The sequence below is a fragment of the Peromyscus californicus genome, unplaced genomic scaffold (genome assembly GCF_007827085.1).
Source record: "Peromyscus californicus insignis strain IS unplaced genomic scaffold, ASM782708v3 Scaffold_15__1_contigs__length_86483966, whole genome shotgun sequence".
Lineage (NCBI taxonomy): Eukaryota > Metazoa > Chordata > Mammalia > Rodentia > Cricetidae > Peromyscus > Peromyscus californicus.
The window spans coordinates 80,546,414-80,574,068 of record NW_026294447.1 but is presented as its reverse complement, the minus strand read 5'-3'; the positions used below and the strand labels follow the sequence as shown (position 1 = coordinate 80,574,068).

The 27,655-nt window shown below is 37.7% G+C and overlaps 1 protein-coding gene across 3 annotated transcripts in view; it reads right to left on the bottom strand.

Moving 5' to 3' along the window:
* Window positions 1-27,655, bottom strand: part of Kcnh5 (potassium voltage-gated channel subfamily H member 5) — a 405,914-nt gene that overhangs the window by 206,198 nt on the left and 172,061 nt on the right. For all 3 annotated transcript variants that reach the window (XM_052739582.1, XM_052739583.1, XM_052739581.1), the window contains exon 8: window positions 20,777-20,976. In XM_052739582.1, the coding sequence (XP_052595542.1) occupies window positions 20,777-20,976 (200 nt within the window). The remainder of the gene's footprint in view (window positions 1-20,776; window positions 20,977-27,655) is intronic.

Here is a 27,655-nt window from a genome sequence, read left to right as displayed (position 1 = left end):
AGTGTACAATGGGCAACATAAGTAATTTGGTGTTTCTTTTGATGACTATCAATTATACATGCATCAAATCTTTACACTGCCCCTGTCTATTGGATAGATGTATTCTTTATATCTCTTTATATCGTGTAGTTTCCTTATTCTTTGAATCTACATTCATTTCTATGTCTCCTATATAATGCATATATACTTACCACATAATTTACTCTTCAATTATACAATTAATCTGCTTTCTTTGACCTATTTTCTATCTCTGACTAGTTCATTTTTATTTCTCTCTTTCATTTTTTTTTTTTTTGGTTTTTCAAGACAGGGTTTCTCTGTGTAGCTTTGCGCCTTTCCTGGAACTCACTTGGTAGCCCAGGCTGGCCTCGAACTCATAGAGATCCGGCTGGCTCTGCCTCCCGAGTGCTGGGATTAAAGGCGTGCGCCACCACCGCCCGGCTCTCTCTTTCATTTTTAAAATTTGTAATTTATGAAGTCCTTTCATGTGTTAAATTGCTTGTATCACTATATTTAATTTTGGTATTTTATTAGTCTGCATCGAAAATGTCCAAATGGGATACATATTTTTCAGTCTGATTTTTGTTTTTTGATTCCTTTTCCAATATCTTTAGACATTCTGTATATGATTTATTTCTTCATTTTTAAAGGAGTAATACTAGGTAAATTGAGTTAGATAGAGGGGGAGGAAGGTGAATGAAAGGAAGATTCACTGGGGTCAGAGGTTATATTTTATATATAACCATATTTCTTTCAAGGACATCCTTTTCTGCCATTATAGTTAAGTGTGCTTTTTTTTTTAAATAAACATGGCTATTTGGCTCCTACTTCTAATACCTTGCTTGTTGGCTTTCTTAGCTTCATACATTTCCTTTTCCCTCTTCTTCATTAGGCTTCCATGGAAAGCACTGGACTTCAAAGACCTCTCTATCTTAGTTAAGTTTTCTATTGCTGTGAAGAAACACCATGACCAAAAAGCAAATTAGGGAGGAAAAGGTTTATTTGACCTACACTTCCAGCTCATAGTCCATCACTGGAGGAAGTCAGAACAGAAATTCAAGCAGGACTGGAACCTGGAGGTAGGAACCAATGCAGAGGCCATAGAGAGGAGCTGCTTACTGGCTTGCTTCACATGGCTTCCTCAGCCTTCTTTCTTATAGAAATGCAGGACCACCAGCATGGGGATGGCACCCACCACCATGGGCTCGGCCCTCCTCCATTGATCACTAATTTAGAAAATGCCTTGCAGTTGGATCTTATGGAGGCATTTCCTGAACTGAAGTTTCTTCCTCTCTAATGACTCTAGCTTGTGTCAAGGTGACACAAAACCAGCCAGTACAATCTCCTTTTGTCCGGGAAGTCTAGCCTACCCAACACTGTCGCATCTTATGCTCTGCTATGTCATCTGTATCTGACTGCATGTGAGCACGTGCCCTCCCACAGGGACTCCAATCATTCTCAATCTTTCCAATTCAGGATTCTTATTTCTGCCAGTGAATTGGGGGAAACAATAGTCTGTCCTCCACCATGACTAGCAAAGCACTCTTCTCCCTCTCTTTCTGTAGTGTTCTCACAGCTCAGCTCTAGTGTGAGACCTACAATCCACCTTGTTAGTGTGATGTGTTTCATTCGTTCTTGTTAATCTTTACATTTGGAGGTGGGGGTATGATTAGACTCAGGCTATCCTGATTTTTAGATAGAAATCCAGAGGTCAATACTGGAGTTTTAAGATAAATATCTCTGACCAGAAATTAATGTAAACAGTCATATGTGCTTTGTCCTTTGACATTTCCATCTTAATACTATTTGAACCCATGTTCTATTTTTCTTTCATATCATCTGTACTTTTTCTTACTAATTTTCAGGAATTATTTATATATTGTATCGACTAATATATAACTGGCTATATATGTTTCAATGTCTCCTCACAGATTATAGAACATTTTCATATTTTTATGGTTTATTTGACTGAAAATAAATTTATTTTAGCAATTAAACTTGTAAAACTTGCTGATTTTGCTTAGCTAAGTTGTGTCACGGGCTATAACACTTTATATTCCCACAAACAGAACAAAGAGCATCAATTTCACCATATCTTTGAGAATGTTTATCTGTTTTGTTACTTGTTACTAGGTTTTGATTGTTTGTTTTTTGTACTTTGTTATTATTTGATAATAGTCATCCTAATAGATAGGAGGTAATGTATTATTGTAATTTTATTTGAATTTCCTTCGTGATTGAGCACTTTTTATAAAATTAAAATATTGGAAATTTGTATGTCTTCTTTAAGAAAATGTCTATTCAGATCCTTTGCTCATTTTTTTTTAATTGTCTGGTTTTTGCTATGGGATTCAAGGAGTCCTTACATATTTTGTATTTCAATCCTTAATTAGGTTGATAGCTTGCAAATATTATCTCCAACCTTATGGGTCCCTTATCTCTCTATTGTGTATGCTTTGTACATATACCTTCTCATTTGATGTAGAACTGCCCTCTTCTATTTTTGCTTTATTGCATGTACTTTTGTGTCCTATCTAAGAAATCATTGCCAACCCCAAGTTTAAGTGTTCCTACTATCTTCTTCTGGAAAGTTGACAATTTCAGTCTTACATTTAAAGACTAGTTAACTACACACACTTAGATGTATTTACACTTAGACTTATTTCTGGGATATCTGTTTTCCCCCATTGACCTATATGTCTATCATTATGTCAGAGTTGTATGTTTTAATTTTGGAAGCTTTGTAATATATCTTAAAATTTGGAAGCATTTGTACTCCAGGTGAGCTATTGATGTTCAAGATTGCTTTGGCTATGTGTGAGCCTTTATGGCTATATATGAACTTTAGGACTTTTTAACTTATCTCTTTAAAAGTACTACTGTATACAATATCTGAGTGTTATAGCCCAGAATTTATTGGTATGGCGCAAAGAAAAAAAGTAATTGAATTTCTTTCCAGATGTGTAACCATTCATCCCAATAACATTTCTGACAGCTCTCTCCTTTCCTACAGATCAATACCTACCCATCCCTGTTATATATAAAAACCTTACATATGTTTGTAGTTATTTTAGGATCACCATGGGCCATTCTCATAAGTTAATGTGACCATCCTTTATGTTGAAACCACACTGTCTTAATTATGTCTAAGTGCCCCTTACTTCACTCCAAGGATGCATCTGTCTCCACCACCCTAATGATTTCCTCTTATCAAGTTCACTTGTAACCTGGAGGCAAAGTCCTAGTACAGTGTTCTTCATTATATTTTACCCATTTGTTAGAAAACTTCAGGACAGTTGCTCATTGTCTGTCTTGGCTTCCATTCCATCAAATAATTCTTCATTTTACCTAATTCCCCAGGCACTACTGATCATCCTCTCAGGCTCTTTCTCATCTGCTTGTCATCTAAATGCAGGACTGCTAGCTCAAAGCTTGGTCCTGCTCCCACTTGCTAGGATTTAGTTCTGAGTTACTGTACCTAAGAACTTTATGTGTTTCACATACTAATGCCTTTTAAACTTATATATCCTGTGAACTCTAGAACTATATCCATGGGTAGAATAAATACTTATTGAATGCCCACAGTTTACTGAGCACCATTCTAAGTGCTACACATTCAACAGTGAACTGAAAAGAAAGAAAAGTGAACTTTATCTATAATGCTTCAAGTGATGAAAAGCCTGTGAAGAAAACTTAAACCAAGCAAGTAAATAAAGACCTTCAAGATGACACAAACTGCAACCCCAAGTAAAGTGGAATCTGACAATATGGCAGAAAGCCAGACATTTGAAAATGATGTCAAGAAACTGGAGCCTGGGGATCAAATCTGGCCTGCCACCTGTATGTGCATGGCCACAGAACTAAGAATGATTCATTTCTTTTACAAATATAAACAGGAAGATAACGCTTTATGGCCTTTGAAAACACAGAATTCAAATTAATGTACCCATGAATAATGCTTCCTGGGACATGACGACATTCATCTAGGGATGCTGTCTATGGCTCTGTTCATGCTTCATTGGCAAAGTTGAGTAGATAAGACAAAGACCACATAGTCCACAAAGCTTGAAGTATTCGCTGTCTGGTTCCTTATAGAAGAGGTTTGTTGATACCCGATCTCAACAAATATTCCCTGTTGTTATAAGCAGAAAGCTCACATGACTGATCCTTTTTAGAATCAATTGCAAGATAAAAGTTTTCTATAATTGGACAAATGTATTTACTCCTTTAATAGACTATAGCATTTCTCTTTTTAATTCATCTACCAAGGCAATCAAAAGGTCCATATAACCAAACTCATGGCAATGACACTCCAGGTAGTTGGGCAATTTTGCTGTACTTCATCCTTCATCTGAATGCATATATGTGTTTGTGTATGTGTGTTTTACTATCTCATTCTTTATTGATTTAAAATTTATACGAATCCTGTAATTTTGTGTATAAGTCTGCAAATTTGCACAATCCTAAGGGGGAAAAATGTTTGGTTACTACGTTAAGAGGTTATCCTTAAAGTGTAATAACTTTTTATGTTGTAGAGTTATAATTTTGATATGAAACAGACACATTAAAGTTTAAGTAATGAATTCTGTGTGAGGAAGTATTTGTCTTCCATAATATAATAAATAATAATCTTACAAAGACTTTAAGGGAATATGTATGTGATATCATTTCAAAAGTTTTTCTTTCTATTATTAATTAAATTTATTCATTTATTTACATCCTGACCTCAATTTCCCCTCTTTCCTCTTTTCCTATTCCTTTCTGCCTCTTCTCCATTCCCCCCGACCCCTGATTCACTCTTCTGTTTCTGTTCAGAAAGGTGCAAGCCTCCCATGGGTGTCAACAAAGCATGGCACATCAAGTTGAGGTAGGATTAAACTCCTTCCCTTGTATTAAGGCTGGGCAAGGTAACCCAGTATGAGGAATAGGTTCCCAAAAGCCAGCCAAAGAGTTAGGAACAGACCCTGCTCCCACTGCTAGGAGTCCTACAAGTAGATCAAGCTACACAACTGTCACACATATGTAGAGGGCCTAGGTGGGTCCCATGCAGATTCCCTAGCTGTTGGTTCAGAGTTTGTGAGCTCCTATGAGCCCAGGTTAGTTGTTTCTGTGGGTTCCCTTGTGACGACCTTGACACACACACACACACACACACACACCCCCCCCCCGGCTCATACAATCCTTCCTCCCTCTCTTCAACAGAATTCTCTGAGCTCAGACAAGTGCTTGGCTGCAGATTTCTGCATCTGTTTCCATCAGTCACTGGGTGAAGGCTCTCTGATGATAATTGGGGTAGTTACCAATCTGATTACAGGAGATAGCCAGTTCAGACTACCTGTCCACTATTGCTAAGAGCCTTAGCTGGGATCAACCTTGCAGATTCATGGGAATTTCCCTTACACCAAGCTTTTACCTGACCCCCAAATGTTCTGCCTTCCTCCACCACCACTCTATATTCATCCCAAAGAGGATGACCTTCCCCAAAAGAAGACTGGTCAAGGGTATCCAAGCAGCTGTGCTCCCCTGCCAGAACCTCCAAACAAGTTCTCAAAGGCTTTCCCTAACTTTTTCTTTGAAATTTGTGTAGAGAAGCATCTTAGTGAGTAGAAAATTTACTGCTGTGAAATGATACCTCTACCCTGACTCTCTCATGAACAAATGCCCAAAATCAGCTACTCAAGTAATAACTTCAAGTTAGAAAATAGAGCTTGCAACGTCAATGTCCCTGTCACCTCCACTGGTCTCTTCTAAAATGCTTTAAAAATAAAATGACAGGGAAGAAAAACTAGACTACTGGAGCTTTTTGTTTATTTGCTACATTTGAATATTTGCAATAACCCTCTTAAAGCCAGAGAAAGGTTTATAGGGAAATTTCATCACAATAACTTCTTCAAATAAGTTACAGATAAGTGTAAAATCAGGAATATGAGTTCTATCATTCTACCAAATATAGACGGCAAATTCAAACCTTCCTATTATGTTTGTATGGTTTGCGCAAGTAACAGGCTTGCTGGTGGAGCCATTGTTAATACCGTCATTGGCTGATTCATTATAGAGTACTTGTTGGCTTGACTATGATCCCATGATGCTCTGTAATTGGTTCATTTAAAAAAAAGTTTTTTAAAAGAACTTAATTTCTTGAGGGAATTCAAGAAAATAATATTTGCATATATTTGTAAATGTTCCATACTAATTATACAAATACAAACAGCTTTCTCTAAACACAACACTAATATGAGTACAGGAACATTTTCTCAATATTGGAAAAAATGATACTATTAATCTGATGTTCATTCCAAATTAGCCAGATAAGCTTACTAATATTCCAGGCTTCATTGTTCCCAGTTGTAATTATACCAATTCAGTTCAATAAAATACATATCTTTTATGCATTAATGAAATAAGAAATAAGAATTATTACAATCATAGCTTTTACTTGGCTTCAGAACACTGTAGTAATAATAGTAATAAGAGATCATGTAACTGTAATATGTTCATAAGGATTAATATTTTCCCCATATCCCAAAGCACAGTAAATTCTGAATAGTATATTTCCATCACTATGAGTGTAAGGGAAGACCATTCCTCTCTGTTGAAGAGGAAAACACAGTTAACAGAGAAGTCCTGTTACCACAAATGTTAACAACTGCAGAAATCAGTTAAGATTTGCCTGAGGAACTGGAAAATATTATTAATACCATTATCTTTTTAAACCTATCCTTCCCTCAATTACAGGATTCATAATGGAAAAGATGCTGACTTTATGGTTCATAGCTTCGTCTCGGGTGCCTGATGTCTGGTGTCAAATAGGTATGAAGTGACTGAGTGGGTGATGTAAGGCCCAGAGCATGAACATAGAGTCAAATCTCTGGAAATCAGGATCAAACTGATTTGACCATTTATTAGCTCTGGCACCTTGGGTAATTTATTTTTCACAATCTCTGTTTGTATCTTTAGAATAGGGATTGTAGCACCAATATAGACCATTTATCATTATGGCTGAATGGAAAAAATACACTAAGAAGAATTACATCAGCATTCTCTGAAGCTGAGTTCTCTCACTTTTTTGGGAAAACTTCCTATTTTTTTTTATTTTCATTTTAAGATTATAATGAAGTTACATTTCTCCCTCCCTTTCCTCCAGCCAAACCCTCCCCCATAAACCCCTCCCCCACTCTCCTTCTCATGGTCTCTTTTTTCACTAATTGTTATTACATACATATATTTATATGTATATGTATATACATATACATTCCTAAATATAATGTGTTTATTCCTTCTTTTGCTGTAGACCATTCTCTCATACAATACATTCTGACTACAGTTTTCCCTCCCTCCATTCTTCCCAGCTCCTCCCACCCCATCCCCCATCCACTCACTCTCCCCTTCGCTTCCCTTCAGAAAAGAGCAGGCCTCCAAGAGACAACAACCAAACACGACAAAACAAAATAAATAAGACAATGCAAAACCCCTCACACCAAGGCTGGACAAGGCAACCCAACAGTAGGAAATGAGTCCCAAGAACAGGCAAAAGAATCAAAGACACACCTACTCACACAGTTACGAGTCCCATAAAAACACCTTTGACTCTTGAGCTACACTTTTCCAGGTGCTACCCCCATGAAGGCCAGTGCTTTTGGCATAACCTTAAAATCAGTACTGGCAGGTCCAAGGAGAGAGCTTCGTTTTGTCATTCCTGCTAGACAGTGAATGTTACATGGCAGGAGCTATCTTATAGTTGCCATTATCATCCCAAAGACTGAATAATGTGTTGAATGTAGACAGATGCTTAATAGACATTTATTATTGAATATCAGAATAGGGAAATGAATCTTCAAATTAAATATCAATACCTAAGTATGTGTGAATCATCCAAACTTCCTGTCTGGTCTCAGCTTTCAGCATTAAGAGAATTTTCCCTGCTTTATGAGAATTATCTACCTTTTCCTTTAGTCATATGTAAGTATGCTGCAAAGATAACCAGTCATGGTCCAGTTAAATGTTTCTAAATAACTCAGGTGATAATAGTGTGTGGCCATTGGCAGCACAAAGCACGTGGGAATCAAGGTGCTATTTTGGCTTGCTTCCTATCACATGGAAGGAGGTCATTCAGTGGTGTTGAGAATGGCCGAATAAATGAAATACTTATAATCATACCATGCCCTGAAATTCACCGAATTGTGTGTTATTAAAATATGCTAAAGTTGTATGGCCATTGACTTAAGACTTTACAAGATACTTGGAAGTGAAGTATTGATTACATTAAATGGGCCAAATCTTTGTATGCACTATCATTTTAAACTGTGATTAGATAAGGGGGTGTTAGTCAGAGCAGCTGGGTGCAGCTGAGTGGCTGGACTTCTCTGTTTCTCTTTCAACAGTGAGTCTTTTTCTGGTGGGGAGGTTGCCTCCCATTAATTCCTCATTTGTGGTCAAGATGGTGTTTGCTACATGTGTTAGAATACTAAACTATTAACTTAATCTCTGCCTTCTGACTTTTCCTGGGTACTAAGAAAAAACTACAGTTATTTCTCATAAGATATTCTCAACAAGTGTACTTACTTTTAATCTTACCAGCCGTAGAAAAGGTCATGAAAGAATAGGCATGCTCACTCTAAGTTTGATTGATCATCTGATAATTATAGTGAGAGACTAGTATACCAGAACCTGGGACTCTTTGCTGCTGGGGGAGTCTCTTACCCATCCTATCCCATCAGCAGTGTTTCTGGCTTTACATTCAGAGTGGAGTCCTTATATCTTCACAATGGCTTCTAGGTTTAACCTCCAGCCTATTAGAAGGGTTGTGTGCAAGATCCCCAACTGCATCTCCCATGGAATACCTCACCTCGGCACCTAGACACATTTTCAAATTGTCTCTGTTGTGGATCTTAGCTCTGAGATTATGTCGAGCAATTCTATCCAAAAGTTTAAGTATCCACAGGATAGTGGTGAGTGCTACAGGCAGAAAAAAAGCTTATTCCAAACAGTTTTTAAAATGTGAAAACAGGAACAATTAAGGTATGATAAGACTAACTGGTCTAACAGAGACTGATGCTTACTATTTGGAAAAAGTGTAGCAGTTTCCTCTGAATTGAAGGGAGGGAGAAGAGTCTAATAAGACTCAGGATAATTAGAAAGTTACAAGATCTACCAGGCAACTACCCAAGGTTACAAAAGCAGTATTTCCTGAGGAAAAGACTGTCTCTTGTGGATCTTCCTGTAAAGTGGACTTTTTGGTGATAAAGTCACCTACATGTTCCATTTGTGCTGGCTAGTCTTGTGTCAACTTGACACAAGTTAGAGTTTTCTCAAAGAATGGAACCTCAATTGAAAAAAAATCCCTCCATAAGATCCAGCTGTAGGGAATTTTTTAGTGATGAATGGGGAGGATCCAGCCCATTGTGAGTGTTTCCGTCCCTGAGCTGAGCAAGCCATGGGAAGCAAGGCAGTAAGCAGCACCCACTCCATGGCCTCTGTATCAGCTCCTACCCTCAGGTTCCAGCCCTGCTTGAGTTCCTGTCCTGACTTCCTTCAATAATGAGCAGTAATGTGGAAGTGGAAGTAAAGTAAACCCTGTCCTCCCCAACTTGCTTTTGGTCATGGGGTTTCATCACAGTAATTGAAACTCTAAGACAAGTATGTAAACCCTAACCCATGCTTCTGTAAGTAGCCCAGATAAACTCCTTGGTTCAACAAGACAGACTTTTTTACAGCCTACTTCTGTTGTGTTTAATGGCAACAATTATAGTATGTGTATGTTGGAAGAAAGAAAAAATCAAATGTGCTATTAATTGGTCTATTACTTTCACAATGATTTAAAGATCAATACCTAGTGTTGACAGTGATATTCTTAAAAGGACCTATACAAATTTACACTGTTTATGGTTGATTTGATATTTCAGAAGAAATAACCATAAAAATAACATGGGCTATGAAATGTGCAAATTCTATGATCCAGAAACACCCATTCTGTTGTTTGCATTAATGTAATGATCAGAAATGCTAATTATACAATAACAGGGAAATGAAAATATATTGAAATACATCCAAAGAATAGAACACAAGGCTTCTACAACATGGGTTGAACATCTTAAATTTTATAATCAAAATATATTCAAAATGTCTCAAAATCAAAAGGTAATTTGAAATATGATCTACCAACTGTATAGTTCTATATTTGAATTCATGAGATGGTAAACTAACAGCATTACATAAAATATTACCTTTAGTCTATATGCTTAAGAAGTACATGACATTAAAATGAATTTCATGTAGATAACTCATTATGTATATATAAATGTTCCCAAATATAAAACATACCCTAAGTCTAAAGGCCTCCCAATTCCAAGCACTTCAAATACAGGACCTTCGGCCTATACATATTTACAACACACACAAAGTAAATGTGCCAGAATGTAGTTTTATAAGTAGTGAGATTATGCAGGATTTAATGTACTTTCTTCTTTTTCTGGTTCTTATTTCCAATTTTACATAAAAGTCATCTGCTTCCATTAAATTAACATTTTTAGAAATAAAATGGTTATATAATCACGGAGGGTTTTTTTTGCCTGAAAAGGCACATTTCAGGAACACCACATGTCAACTTTTTACAAAGGGATTGTGCCATTCTTCCCACAAACTCATCATAGCAACATGTGATAACAGTGTCCTCTGGTTACAAATATATCCCTGACACTTCCCCTCAGCCTCGTGCCATCTGTGCTCTTATGACACATACAACTGGAGTCTCTGATTAGTGCCCTCAAAGCCAGCAGACCCACATAATTTTAATATATTCTAAGCAAATATGTACTAATGTGTTTAAGCAGATTCAGGTATCAATATGTCGCTGTACCAATCTATGTAGTTATTGGATTTAGAGTGAAATTCTTAACTAACATGAAGAGTTAGTTGAAATGATTCTGTGACACAATGGAATGCCAGGTAATATATGTCTAGATAATATGGGGTAAGTGTTGATTTATTAGAAATTAACAAAGCCCGAAGATCTTGGCCTTATCTTCTTTTTACTGTTTCCATCTTTAGATCAGTTGTTTGGCTATCAGAACACAGGCAATTTGAGTTTGATTATGAAAGGCATCAAAGTTTCTATTCTAACAATCTCTGTTGTCCAAGCGTTGCTTTGTCTTTTCTTCTACTTCTACCACACAGCCTTCCAACCTGAGCTAGACTGACCTTCCCCCTTAGACTCTTGCATAGCACCCTGCATTACATCCCGAGCACCAACACAACTTAAAATCACATGTTTTTATCTATCATTTTTTGTCTCTTCTCTTTTCATTAACTCTAAGCAACATAAGAGCAACAATTGCATTTACTTGTATTATCACTCTACAGCTATAATTACAAATCCCACCGATATTTTTTATGCAGACATAAACTTTAAAGGGTACTTAGCTATTTCTACAATCTGCTGCTACACAGATCCTCCTCAGTGGATGCATCCTGTCATCAGAGATGCTGTGGAAGAAACTAGAGAACTGAAAGCATCCTTGAGGAAGCCCAAGAGGGAAGATGCTAATGTGAGAAAATAGGGGGTTAACTAAAGGACTCAAGGGAAGTCCAGATTGATAAAAAGCAAAGTTGAGAGAAAACCATCAAATTTTTCAATCATATGGTCCTCTCTTTGATGTCAAAATCACACAAGGAAGGGGTCCGGGGCATTGATGGGCAGTATACAGCTAGCAGGATGGCTCTCTTGTAGTGTGATTGTTGTGATTTTTTTTTTCTTTTAAGGTATTCCCTACATCTTTCTTCACCTCCTCTCTGCCTTCTGCTGTATCAGACAGAGATGCCCATGGTTATTTGGCACAACAAGTAAAGGTGCTAAATGTACTTTTTATAGAATAGAAAATGGGTAAAAAAAAAAAACCCAAACCAACCAGCTGGTGCCAAAACGATATCCTTTATTCATTATCTTAAAAGCCAAGAAAGAGACAGGAGGGAGGGTAGAGAGAACAAAGTCACAAAACTCTTGAAGAAAAATAATAAAGAATAACACAGTTGGGCTGGAGAGATGGCTCAGTGGTTAAGAGCACTTGCTGTGGAGACCTGGGTTCAATTCCCAGCAACTACAAGGTGTTTCTTGGCCATCTGTAACTCCAGTTTTGGTGGATATGATGCCCTCTTCTGACCTTTTCTGGCACTGCATGCACACAGATCACATACATATACACAGGCACACTCACATACACATGAAATAAGATAACTAATTTCCTTAAAAAGAAGAGCACAGTTAAACCATGGAAAAAATAGTAAGAGAAATGCCAGAAATGGAAGAAACTTATTTTACATAAATAAATTACAAAATCTGACTGTATGCATAATTCTACCTTTAAATAATCTCTCAAGTTCTAAGAAGCATCATGATTTCATTCAAAAGCAGATGCCACTTGCTGAAAATTTGCTCTGGCTGGAGTCAAGTCCGAGGACAAATCCATCAAAGCAGCTCAGAATATAATAACAGGTTGATGCAAACACCAACTCATAGGATGACATGGTCTGCATTCACATTGACTGGTGACTTAACCTTTCCCCACAGTATAGAATATGTTTATACAGATTAGTTTTCAATGTAAACATGTATAGAAAAAGTTGCTTCTCTAAATTATGATACAGTTGATGTTTCATTTTCATCCATATTTAAAGACAATGGTACTCTCACTAAACACCCAGTAAAGACTGAGAAAATGATTTGAGCCACATGGGCTTCTTTGTAGCTTATGACTGGAGAAGAAAAGAAATGTAATATTATCACTGTGAATGAAATGATTTACCCTCTTACTAGTGCCTACCCTCTGCAGGCATCATGTGACCACTTTTCACACTCCAGCCAACTAAGTTTTCCAGAGATCTGAACCCAGAAGGATGAGACCCAGTGCTTCTGGTCTAGATGAAGCCAAGTTACTGAGTCATTATGGCCCCGTGTGGACAATTCCATCTGTCCCTTTCTTTATAGCTATCAAATGAATCCTTGTGACCTTCCTCAGAAGCTAATGGCCAAGTGGTGAGAAAATGGAGTATAAACTATCCTGTACTGTTGCACTAAAGTAATGACAACATAATGCAACAAAAATAAAAAGATTCTACTTAGTATTATTCCTAGAGAGATGTGTGAGTCATGAGACTTAATTTAGCTATAATATGTTCTTCCTTAACATTAGCTATGAAAAACAACATTGCCTATTAGAGAACATCTTCAAAGCTTAAGTAATGATATTAGCTAACAGTGATATAAAGGCTGCATTGAAGAATTCTCAAACTTTACAAATCCATGAGAAATTAAAATTCACAATTGAGTGTTCCAAATTATTATTATAGAAAATCTTAACATTCCCATTTGCTTATAACAATGCTATTACATGTTTACTAAGACCATTCCAATTTATTGGGTTTTTTGGCATTTTTATTAATGTGTATTAATTGTATAAAATAATGTTTTTCATTATGACATTTTAATATGTGGATATAATGTACTGTGTTCATATTCACCTCTAATGTGCCCTAGAATGCTATCTTATTTAACTTCTGCTCCATGGAAGGAGCTTCATATAAAATTTAGCTTCTTAGATAAGGTATGAAGGCTAGCTAGAAAAAAAGAAATGACAATCCCAACTCCAAATACTCACTCTATACCACTTTAGGAGGTAACAGTTGAGAAACAGACATGGAGGTGATAGTCACGAAGTTCCTTTACCATGTCTACGTCAAAAATTTTAAAGTTAGACTGGAGGCTGAAGAATGTTTTTTGGTTTTGTTTTGTTTATTTGTTTATTTATGTATTTTATATGATAGAACAGGTATAGTGTCTCTTGACCAATAAGCAGATAACAGAAACCTATAGGAGAAGTACTTCAGAGTTTGCCTGGCTTTGCCCCACCAGAGAATCTACAAATTCATAGTATTTTTTAAATAAACCCTTTGTTTTTTCTTCTTGAAAACCTTATTAGTCTCACTTGTGAAACTATACATATAAATACACTAACAAAAAGAATACTGAGAACGGGGCTGGAAGAACGGCTCAGTGGTTAAAGTGCTTAGCTGACAAGGGTGAGGACCAGAGCCAGATCCCCAGAAGCCACACAAACTACTGGGTGGGTAGGCAAGCCGGCCTGTAATTCCAGCCAAGGAAGGAAGAGACAAAGGAGACAGAGAATCCACACAAGAGAGCTCTAGATTGGACTGAGAGATGCTGCCTCAATAAGGTAAGGAGAGATTAAAGTTGATTCTTGACATAAAGCTTAGGCCTCTACACCCATGTGTGTGTTCATACACACGCATACCCCAAAGGAAAAAGAAGGGAAAGGTGCTGAAAATAAGTCTTGAATTAGTATAGATTTTTTTCTGTAAGTTTCATACAGAATCTCTTAAATATTTGTCCCTGAATCTGATATGACACATAACAAAACTCCAAGTGAGGATACATCAGTACACCACAGTTTCTGTTCCAGAAACCTTAGAAATAATGGCATAATGCCTACCTAAACATGTAGGTCAGCAAGATGGCTCCTCTGTCCACGAGGGTACTCTCCTAGACAATGAGCTTTCTCTTACCTTCCTCCCCTCTCTCCAACCCTCCTCTTAACCAGATAGAATATTTACATTTCCTTTACCTGTCTGTCATATGGCAATATGTCAGAACTGTCTACCTGCTTGTTCAACTTTGAGTAAGTGTGCTGCCCTTTGATGCTATTTTTTGAAATATCTAATCAAAAGGTGATCACAATAGTTGATCTATGATTAATATGGACTGTATTAGGATGATAATTACCTCTTTTAAAACAAAAATAAAAGTACATAAAACATTCCATATAATGCAAATTCCTACTGGCATTTTACCTTACAAAAAGGACATAAAACAAAAGCTGTAGACCAAGGAGGTTTTACATATTGATTTATGCTCAAGCTATGTGTTAGAAAAACAGTAAGAACTGCAAATAAAAATTATAAGGGTTTAGGTTCCAACCTATGAAAGAGGCCATGGCCACTCTAGGGTAGTGAGAAGTACATGGTCTAGAAAATATTATATAAGTTGTGCATTTTTGTGTGGTTCCCAAACTGAAAATATAGTCCCAAACAATTTATTTCATTTGAATTATTTCCCTGAAAAGTTATTTCAAATGTCAGGATAAATTTTATGAGCTTTAATCATCATCCCTTCTATTTCCCCCATAATCTGCTTTCATTTTAAATCCTCTCTCATTCCACCCATTTCTCAGTCTTTTAAGTACAGAATGTTCACCAGTGGTAAAGCACCGGGAATGGATTTTGTTATTAAATTAAAAAAATACAGTGCACCTGTAGTGATTAATAGTCAATAAAATGTTGCCTGGTAGATAAAATTAATCTAGCCCCTGACCCATGCAAAAAAAGTCACCTAAAACAAACTTCAATGATAAAAATATTCTAATCCCTACATGAGTATATATTTAACCCATGATTGTACTAAACAAAGGCAAGCTAAGACCGGGTTGGATCACTGTGATTAATTTGCTTGTGTGTTAATGTTAAATTCAAAAATCTATAAAACTAAGTATGTGGAGAAGCTAAAAGGAAATCATAATAATTGGATTGAAGTGTTTTCTCTAATTAGTTGCGATGCATTATTAAATTCCATTGTACATAAAGCTGAAAAATAGCTGTTTTAGAACTAACACAGAAAGAGACATTAAAACAGACACCAAGCTTCATTTATTTTCCTTGTTTTGGTATGTGCTTGTGTAAATTTGCTAATAATCTCTATTAAAAATATTTTAAAGGAAACGTAAGTAAATGATGCAATGAAAAAATATGTCAAGACAACATACTTCACTTACCAAGGAACCATGGACTACAGGAACCAAACACTGAATCAATGAGAGTAATTCCTATAAACTCAGGTACTCTTTGCTAAAGCTATACCCTGAGTACATCCATAGTTCCAAGATTGTGACAATTACAGAATCAACATGACTACTGTTATACACCTTTCATTGTATCATTCTACACTTGTGTTTTAATAATTTCAATTTAATAATTTCCACTGTAATTAAGTGCTTATAGCATAGATTAACATATGATTTCCTAGATATATCAAAAAGGTTGAAGACCAACAAGGTAGAAATCTTTATTAGAAAAGCCACATATGTCCCTTGCTGCTATGCAGAGAACATTCTACATAGGAGCACATGTTACTGTTACTGTTAACTAGCACAGTAACTCTTGAGGGACAAGATGATGACTTGGATCAGGTGATGGCAATGGAGATGATGGGAACTACAGGCAACAGATGGGGTGTAATGAGGGTTCAAATGTGTGTGATTTTGTCCTAAGCACCTAAAGGACATCATTTCCATTCACTAAATTGGATAATGCCAATAGAATTTGTTTTTACAAGATAACTAGGAGCCTAATTTTTGGTCAGATTCATTGGGCATGAAAAGCAGAGCATAGTATATAGTTGAGGAAACAGGTCTGAGGTGAGTTGGGACACTTGAGTATTGTTAGCATATGTTTTTAAAGTCATGACAGAGGCTGGAATCACTCAATGAATAAAAATAAAAGAGGAGAAAGCCACAAGGACTGAGTTCTAGTCCCATCTCTGACTCGTGTTATCTCATTCAAATTACTTTAGAAAATACTCAACCCATTTCCATAGTTTACAGAATTATAAGCCAAGGAATACAATCTTTGCTAAAATTGGTCATTTTCTGTATCCACCTGAAAATGCTTTCTTCATGGCTTGATTTTTATTGTTATAGATGAAAGTAAGCTTCATTTTTATGTTTACTAGTGACACACTTTTTTGTGATCACATTTTTTTGAGATCATAATTTAATCACAAAATTTCTTCCCTCCCTTTCCTCCATCCAAACCCTCTCACATACCCTTCCCTGCTCTCCTTCAAACCTTCCCTTCATACCTTCTTTTTTCACTTATTGTAATTGCATGCCTATATGTTTATACATATATATACATATATATACATACACACACACACACACACACACACACACACACACACACACACACACATATATATATATAACCTGCTCAGGTCATATAATGTTACTTGTATGAATGTATTCAGGGTTGATTATTTGGCATTGGACAACCAGTTGGTGTGCTCTTCTCTGGGGAAGAGTCTCTCTCTCTCTCTCTCTCTCTCTCTCTCTCTCTCTCTCTCTCTCTCTCTCTCTCTCTCTCTCTCAGCTTTCCTTGGTTACTTATAGTTCTTTGTGCATGGTTGAGACTTCATGGGCTATTCCCTGTCCAGTTTGGCATGTTCGTTCAGTGCTATCATTGTTTAGCCCACATTTGGGCAGTCATGTTGGTAACCCAAACACTCCCTCTGTGAGGACTAGCTTTCATAGTACCAGAAGGTGCCATGCAAGCTTCCAAAGGAGGGAGGCAACCAACAGTCCTACACAGCCTTGATGCCTGTGAGCCATATAAACAATCAGCACGGAACAATAACCCTAAGGGCGCACGTTAGTGGCATGGATACCTTGGTGGTAACCAACAGCTCTCTAATTGGACTTAAGACCCACTCAACAAGAGGGAAACCATGTTGGGTATCGAAAACCTACTTAACACTCAATATTAGTGAAGTCAGTGCTAGTTATCGGGGGAGAATCTACAACCACTAATTTACTAAATCAGCATGGCCTTTTGCTTTGTTTTGTTTTTCAAGACAGGCTTTCCCTGGGTAGCCCTGGCTGTCCTTGAACTCGCTCTGTAGACCAGGCTGGCCTTGAACTCACAGAGATCTGCCTGCCTCTGCCTCCTGAGTGCTGGGATTAAAGGCATGTGCCACCACTGCTCTGCTTGTGACATGTTTTTTAATGTCTAGGTAACATTACTATGTCTTTGGCTCACTTAGTTCTCAAAGTATTCTGATCTTATTGATTTATAAAAATATTTTATAAATTATAAAAACTGATTTTGTACTTTTGCTGTGATGCTTTATTTTTCAATTTTTCATTAACTTATTTTTTATTAATGTATGTGTGAAGGTCTCCTCTTTCTCTCTTCTCCTCTCTCTCTCTCTCTCTCTCTCTCTCTCTCTCTCTCTCTCTCTCTCTCTCTCTTTCTCTCTCTCTCTCTCTCTGTCTCTCTTGTGTGTGGGCGGGGGGGAGTGAGAGGTCCACAGAGACAAAAAGAAAATATAAGATCACCCTAGAGCACTTACAAGAACAGTAAGTGCCCTTGACCTCTGAGTCATGTCTGCAGCTACTTTTTGTCAACATTGTCAACATTACCATTGTACTTTAAAGTTACGTTTTATATTTACTGTTTACTAGGTAACTGAACGCCCAGCAGGCCTGCGAGTCTTCTGCTCTGTTGTTAGATTCTTTCCTTAAATCAGGGAAGTGGATGCAAATTTTTGCTTTCTTCTTGTTTGGGTAGCATATGGCGTGTAGTCTAAGAAGTGTTTTTAAACTCAGTCTCACTGAGGATATAATTACTGGGAATCCCCACACCCTCTGTGCAAGTCCAGAAGCTGGCAAGTGTCTTCTTCGAATAACATCTACTATCACCCTAGCTAATACGAATCTGATCTGAGTGGGGATTTCCCTAATAGGCTGAAAGGAGGTAGTCATGGCATGTTTCACACAAGCACAGCAAAGTTTTTATATTTGTCACAGTAACCTAGATCTGCTTTCCTAGTGCTCAGAAACAACCCCAAGTGTGATTCAGTACCTTTACTCAACCTCCTTCTAACTGCCCATTCCTCTTCTCTCCCTTCCCATCTCCTAATAACCACCATTTGAAACGCAAGTTGTCTTTTTAACTTCTCTGCACGAGAGAGAACACGAGTTACTTTTCTTTCAGGGTCTAATTCCATCTAACATAATGTCCTCTAGCCCCATCTATTTTGTATACATGACAGGATTTCATTGTTGTTTTCTTTAAACATTTACTTTATCTTGACTACTGTGAATAATGCAACAATAAAGATGGAAGTGTGGATATCTCTTTTGTACAAAGGTTTAGTTTCATTTCATAACCACCAAGAAGTGGGACAGATAGATCCTGTGATAGACCTGCTTTCAGCTTTTTGAGGAACTAGCCCATGCTCAGCAGCAGTTGTGCTAATTTGTATTCCAACCATGTATAAAAGTTCCCTTTCTTCCACTTCCTCACCAGCATTTGTGATTCCGCCACTTTGTCACTCTGATAAAAGCTTTTTGCATGTTTTCCCACTAACCACATATCAGTGGACATTAGTCAAGTTGCAAAGGAAGAAGCTTTCATTACTTTTCCTTCTGTGGTCCTTTAACTGGGAAATTTATGCTGCAGATCGTGAAATATTGAAGAAGGAGTACATCTCACTCTTTCATAATTCCTTCATGCAACTACTCTGAGCAACACACACACACACACACACACACACACACACACACACACACACACACGCCTTTCCACTTCACAATCATTCTTCACACCTCCCCTCAATAATCTAGTCCCCACAATATCTGCGCTGGCTTGAAACTTCCTTGCTACTGTTGGAAATTTCATTTATTATTTATACTTTCTCCATTGCATTGAAAAATGCTTGTAGAGTAGCTCTCTCTCTCTCTCTCTCTCTCTCTCTCTCTCTCTCTCTCTCTCTCTCTCTCTCTCACACACACACACACACACACACACACACACACACACACACACACACACGCGCATGAGCACTGGTTGAAAACACACACCACCTGGAAATGACCAGGATGGTATTTTGCAATTTGACTGTCAGGTGTTAATAGTAAATGCTCTACAAAGAACAGTCCTCTCTGGTGCTGAAAGTGAAATGACTCAGGATTGCTTTCACTTCCTGTACACCAACTCTGCTTACCATCCCTTACATGTTACGTGAATCAGATGGTGTAGGAAAGTGAGGAGACTTTAATTGTCTTTTATTGGTCCTTCTTTGCCCAAGTACAAAATAGGTGGGAAAATTAAAAAGATGTTCCCTTAAAAAGACATGAAACGAGACATGGGAATAAGTGGAAAGGGGATATGTCTCTACTACATGTATGAGAGAACAAGGAACGATTAAGAATTACAAGTTACTTTATAATGCATTTGATAAAGAAACATTTAAGAGAAAGATATGCTAGAAGATAATACAAATTTCTTCACTTACAACAGGGAAGTTTCATTTGTTTTTTTTTTTTCCTTTTTAAAAATATACGTTCTTAAATGTCTGTGCATGTGTGTGTGTGTGTGTGTGTGTGTGTGTGTGTGTGCAGGTAACCACAGAGACCAGAAGAAGGCATCTGATCCCCTGCAGCAGAAGTTATAGGTGGCTGTGAGCTGCCAGACATAGGTATAGGAACATAATTCCAGTCGTCAGCAAGAGCAGCAAGCTCTCTCAACTGCTGAGCCATCTCTCCAACTCTTGTAATTTTTAAATGGACAGCAAGTCAAAGGAAAAATTAAGAATAAGATCTCATAGGAGAATGCTCTGAGAGTTTAACAGAAAATTATTAAGTGGTAATGAGAGTGTCATGGGGAAATGGAGTAATGAGCTGTTTTCAGAAACTGAATTTTCTCAATTGAATATCATGACTGGTACTAATTGATTGTTAATGGTTGGGTGCTCTGCACCTTCTAAGCACTCAATAAAGATGATTGATTGAAATGTCACTTACAAAAGCTATAGTAACATCTATAAAGCAATCACATAAGGGAAATGTGAGTGGGAAATGTATATGCATCTAAATATCCTGCTAAGCAGATGATTAACAACAACAACAATAATAATAATAACAAACAACTATACCTTCTCCGTGTCGATGCCTTTTGACATTGACCATGTTGAGACAATATAATCCATGACTCGTTCACTAAGACCTTTTGGGACCTGATATAATTTCAGGAAATCTCGAACATTATTCAGCATCTCGTGGTAACGGTTGGTGTTGGCATACATTTGCTGGAAAATTGTGGTAACATTTCCAAAAATAGTTGCATAAAGAAGAGCTGAAATAAAAGAAATGATAAAAATAAAACAGATATCCCAAGTGAAAAATTTAAATTGTCTAAATCAGTAAACAATGTGACAGAAATATCTTGATTAACTTCCAGAGGTTAACACATATGAAGTCCTGACTAGACTGCTTGGCATCTTGAGGGATCTTTAGAAAGATTACCACAGAGCAAGAGTTGTAAACTCAGTGAGCATCACCATGTCAAACAGCATGGAGCTCCATGGAAGTGGTGTGAATATTTCACAGAGTCAGACGACACAAAGTTATAAATTTGCTAAATTTTCTAGCCCTATTAAATTTGCTTATTATTATACCTGTGTGTGTGTGCCTGTGGGGTGTGTGTGTGTGTGTGTGTGTGTGTGTGTGTGTGTGTGTGTGTGCCTGTGGGGTGTGTGTGTGTGTGTGTGTGTGACTGTGGGGTGTGTGTGTGTGTGTGTGTGTGTGTGTGTGTGTTTGTGTTGTGTGTGCAACCATGTATATAGAGGTCAGAGAACAAATGCGTGGCATTCCTTCTCTCCTTTCACCTCTACATTGACTCTGGGGATGGAACTCAAGTCACCAGACTTCTGCAGCAATCACCTGACCCACTGAGCCATCTCACCAGCCTGCAGCATTTCTGTCCTTTTTTCCTCTAGCCCCACCCTCTCAAAAGAAGGCTAATCAAGTCATAATTTGCCAGGGATTGGTGATCTCACTTAGAAACGCATGCTCCTCTCACAGCTTACTCCTTCGAGCTTTTGGAATACTTCTTGGGTTACAAATATTTTTGACAGAACATCAGAAACACAGGGGGCGGAGGCAGATTAAAGTGCTCCATTTTCAGAACCTTGTGGAGGTAAGCTGGGATGGAAATAAAAGCTGAACTGAAGCCCTCAGAGTGCTTGGAGTCATTAAGCTCATGTCAGTACAGAAGGAAGTGGAAATGTTTTGAGCCCATCATTTTAAGAGCACAGACAGCTTGTGACCACTGTGGTTTGTCTGCAGGGGACTATGAATGGAAACCAGTGGTGCCTGGGTCTAAACCCAGAGTGTACAAGCTCCCCTCTCTCTGGATCCAGTCAGTCTGCAAATAAAAACCTGCTGGGGGGAAACTCGGTAAAAATCACTTAGTTCAACCCCCAACTGAACATGGATCCACTGTCTTATCCTACATCACCTCCTCCCCGTCACTTTCTTTATTTCTTTCAGTATCAGGAAGCACTGAAGAAAAGGGGTGGTGCTGTACCCTGATTTTCAGGAAACACCGTGTATTAACTGCAGGAATTACAAATATGTGTTATCAGCAGAGACCACTTCCACCTGCCATCTTCCAAGCATTTGGGAAAAAAAGATATCCTTGAGAGAAAAACATAAGCTATCTCCCTTTGCAGTTTCGCCAGCCAAATCCTGTTGGGTACTAATGATGTAAAATCCAGTTAGTAAAGCAACTTAAGATCCTGTCTATATTTGGGGGAAAATATTTGTTTCTCTGAAAGCCGCTGTTCTCCTCTGAGTGTAACGAACTGGAATTCCACAACAGAAAGTTATTATTTTTATAAACATTTCTGTAGTTTTTACTTTTCCTGTTGTCATTTAGATATTTGGATACCAGAGCAGGACAATTGTTTTAAATAGGTACTATTTAATTAAAATTTGGTAGACATATAGTGTTTTCATTTCTAAACTGGGTCTTTAAAGCTTTGAGTAATCTTATTTAAAGGCACCCCACACACAAAAAAAATGAAAGTAATCACAGACATGGCCTTTCCATTACATCACTGTTGCTCTTAACATAAACAGCAACAATATGAACAAGTTTAATAGAGAATAACATTCAAAAATACGCAAGTATATGTTTTCAGAAAAGAAACAAGCAGAGTGACTTTTTTAAATAATGAATAATTACACATTGATGAGACAGCGCACTAATTGTATTCTGTAATAGTTCCCGGTTTTTATAAATTGTCAGTCAATATCACAGGACTACCTATTAGTCACAGTCTAATTAGACTGGCTCCCTAATACGCTTGTAACAGGCTGCATTTGCCAAGCATCTTATTGCTGCCTTCCACACAGAGGCAGAGTATAGGGACAGCAAGTAATGTCTCCCGCAGAAACATGAAGTTTAACAGCTTTTCACACATTTGCAAGAGCTGAGGAAACCAAGAGAGAGACAGACCATTGCGGTGGGTTTTAGCACAGTAAGAAAGGAAGCATTGAAAACTGCAGAAAGAAAAAAATGTTCCCAGGCTAGCCCCCTAACTTCAGGCAGTACACTGAGATGTTTCTCCTCTTCTGCAGAGGAAACAATTAAGTTTAGGCCTTAGATTTTTAACCTAATACTAGGCCTGGCACTGTAAAACCTAGTCCTTCTGAAATTCAGGGCTCCAGCTCCATCTGGAGTCATGCTAGCATGGCGATGGACTGTCCCAGCTGAGCACAGTGGAGAGGAATGTTGTCCCTATTGCAAAGGAGGGAGCAGGTAAGTACTAGACTGCAGTGGAATTCTGCCCGCCTGGTAAAACCCAATACTGTGCCTATCAGATCCTGCCAAGGCCAAAGTCCCACAGGCAGGACTGCTGGACGTGTCCTACTGCCAGACGAGACCTGATGTCCCAGTGGAACACATTGGTACTTTGGACATTACCTCTGGGTAGCGGCAGGAGTTGCAGACTGCAATAGTAGCATGGGCTGTGATTCTAGACTGCATGGAGCTGAGCCCAGAAGAGCTTGGACTTGGGATGCAATAGAACAGAAGTATTGGCTCCTGGGAGCTCATGAGTAGTCAGTCCTTCAATCCTGGGCTTCTGACTACACAGCAGTAACTGTAGATGAGGTATCTGGTCTCACTCCAACCATAGAGAGAATTACTGCTGCCCAACAACATGCTAATGAGGGATCTACAAGAAACAGGGGCTTCAAGCACCTCACAATGTTGAAACAGTGGCAGTGCTCCAGTGTGGACTTGTGGCAAACTTGAACTTGAGTTTTCATCCACTGCCGAAAGAGCTGTAGCCACAAAGCAGCTGCTTAGAATTCCCGAGACAGGCAAAAACGGAGCCACATCATCAACTGACAATAATGGACAAAATCATGTGCCAACAACTGACCATAAACTAATCAATCTATACACAGCAAGGGAATCTTTAAAAACATTTAAGGAAATTGAACAAACTTCAAAGAAACATAGAGAAAAAACTCAATATTTTATCTGAGAAACCTGAGAGGACTGTAGAAACTTAAATACTAACATCAGTAAGCCTTGAACTGAAAGTACACAAACTATAAGCGGATCAATAGCTCTAATAGAATAAATAATTAGTAGGCTAGCAAAAGACTATCCAAGGAGAGTAAAGGACAAAGAATGAAGAGCAGAGAAAGTTCAGCAACTTTGGGACAGCATTACAAGAGCAGACATTTGTGGTGTGGGATTCAAGAGAGTCTTCAGATTGTTACAGAGAGAAGAAGCATAGTCAAAGAGATAATAACAGAAAACTGCCCAAGCCTAAAATTGAAAAGAAACTACAATACAGGTACATGAAGGTCAATGTCACCATAATTGGTTCCAAGGGTCATCATGATTGATTCAGTTCAATGAAATCTATCCCAAATCATAACATAATCAACTCTCAGAAGTTAAATACAAAGAGAAGGTTATTGAGAAAGCAAGAGAATGTATGGACATAATGCACATATAAACATATATGTACACATATGAACAAACACATAAACACATGCATATACACATACACACATATGCACAGACAGACAGACACACATGTTCCAGTTACCTGCTCTCAGCATAAACCCTATAGGCAAGAAGGGGGTAGAAGGATAAAACTGTCACATTCAAGAGGAAAACTATCAATCAAGGATACTCTACCCAGCAAAGCTGTGGTTCAGAGATAAAGAGATCCTCAAACAAACAGAAGCTGAAAAATTATCACCTCCTTACCTGTCCTCACAAAAGAAAAAATAGCAAGTTTTTTTAAGTGGATATAGAAACTGCTAACCACAAGGAAGTGCTGGACATTTAAAATTCATTTATAATAAGAGGAACTACATAAATTCAGGATGCCATAACACACAGTAATCATGGTGCATAGACCATGCATATCTAGTATACAAACAAAAAACAGAACAATCAAAATCAATAACTACATTAGCATGTTGAAGTAGGCAATCTAGAAAGATGTATAACAGGACATTGAAACTCAAAGTATGGGGACAGATGAATATGCATATAGCGTCTCTATCTATCTCCCTTATCCTCTTGTTACTTGGTCCATTTTATGATCACTGTTTAAGCCACATGCATTTTAAAATGCCTTCCTTTAATCCAATAATGTTTTTCTTAAGTCCCCTTGTAACCACAAAGCAAAAACAAGTAACAGATAGATGAATAACAATAATCAAGGAATCAAAACAGACTCTTAGAAAAAAAAATCACCCAAGCCCTATAGAGAAGACTATGAAAGGAGAAAGAAACTAGATAAACTAAGAACCAGTCACAAAATGGCAGAAGCAAGATATTACTTAATAATTATATGAATTATAAATGTATTAAATTCCCCCGAGAAATATACGTGAAGGGACTGAATGGATGCTAAGCCATACCCAACTGTATGCCGTTCAGCACAAATGACCACGGGCTTCATCCTTTCCAGTTCACTAAGCATCTTCCCTTTCTACAGCAATCTCTACCCTTCAGTCAGGTCTCTACTTACAGCTCCATTCCTCTCAGGGGTCTTTCCTGACCACACTAGCTAAATGTTCCCTTCTACCAACATTCTCCAGATCACTGATATAAAGCATAATTATCTCTGCTTTAACTTATATTTGTGTGCTCATTGTTTATTGTTCATCTTCCACACTAGGGAGGCAAATTCTACTAAGTGCACAGGGCCTTTTCTTTTATGCCCACTACTATATTTCCCCCCAAAACACACAGTTCCTGGGAAATTTTCAGTGTTCGATATTTTTCTGGTAAATTCTATGCCAAAAAAAACCCCAGTGCTCCAAACATTTTTATATAAAAACCTATTATTGATGGCACAATGGTATACATGAAATACATATTACTATGACAGGCATTGTAATAAAATATTTTTTAAAGTTCTATGTGCCCTAGTCACATTAAGAGAACAAATACATTGGAAAGCCCCATTGCTACTTAGCAAACATAAATGTTCATGATGGAAATGGCTAGCTGTGTAGAGATACATCACAGTTTTACTCTCCGAGTGAAAATCGTCAATCACACACCAATAATGACAAGGATAATGTGTGACAATTTCAGAAGTCTCTCTTTATATAATTTTTGTGGCCTTTTTGACATAATGCTGCTGCTAGTTTGGTAAGCCTTGGGCGTCGTGATCTTGGCACACACACCAGTAAATGTCTTATGCAAAGTCTTAGTTTTCCTTTATCCATTGCAAAATAATTACTGTAAAGAACATTATGGGTGATTAAGGATGAATACTCAGATATCCCTGTCATCAAGAGGCAGAGTCCCTTTCCTCTTAAGTCTTGGCATACCCCGATGGAATATGTTGGCTGTGGTTGCACAATAACATCTAGGCTTAAGCTTTAAGAAACTAGAAAATCCCAATTCTTCATTGTTTGAACATATTCCTTGAAAATTTAGTTTCCATCTCACGAGGAAGCCAAAGGTTCTAGATACATCTTCATGGAGAGGAATAAAGAACCCTGGCCAACAGTCTTAACCTTAGACTAAGTGATTTTAAATATTGATATGAACATGCATTTCTGATCGAATTCAAGATTATATGCAACCATCAGTTCTCTTCTTAGTATCCTCAAGGTATGAAAGGTGAGCCTCCACTGAGCTGTGATTGTATGCGTAGCACACAGTGCCACAGCATCAGCTTACCGGCTATTTGGCTGAGCCAATTAAAGGATGGCTTTCCCAGGCCCAGTCAAATCATTCCAGCCAATACTAAGTGAAGTGGAAATAATTCATGTCCCCCAAGCCTTCCATAAGTCACAGATTCGTGACATAATAAACTGTAGCTCTTTTTTAAAAGCTACTAAGTTTGATTAGCTATGCAAGTATAATCATTTAAACCATAATAAAGCAGAGTAGTTCTCAGTGGGAGAGGACCCTGGGACAGGAGGGTAGAGAGAGAGACTCTTGTGCTACATGTCATCATGCCAGAGGGAATTCAGGAATAAATATTTTCAACACTATTATGTGGTTTTATGCTTTGAAATTGAAAGCATCTATTCTTATGAAGGCCTAAGTGAGCTCTTAATGTTTTAAAAAACAGATATAGGTTGGGTGGATCTAGGGAAGGGGTTGGGAGAGAGGACAATCAAAATAAAGTGTATGAAATTCTCAAATAATTTGTGCAAATATTTTGAAGATTTATGCTGCTACTACAAATAATCATAAATATCAGTATCAAAGAACTGTCCGATTTAATGTATTTTTTATAGGGTACAGCTTGTATTCCAGCCACTAGGACTATTAGCCACTAAGACTAAAGTTTTAAAAAGCGACATTATGTTTTCAGGGCTGACCATTTGACACTGGACAACCATTTGGTGTACACTTCCCTGGAGAAGACCACCTCTCCTGCTCCCAGCTTTGACTGGTTGGTTGTCTTTAGTTCTTTATGTAGCCTTGAGGCCTCATGGGCTTTTCCCTATCCAGTTTAGAAGGTCCATTG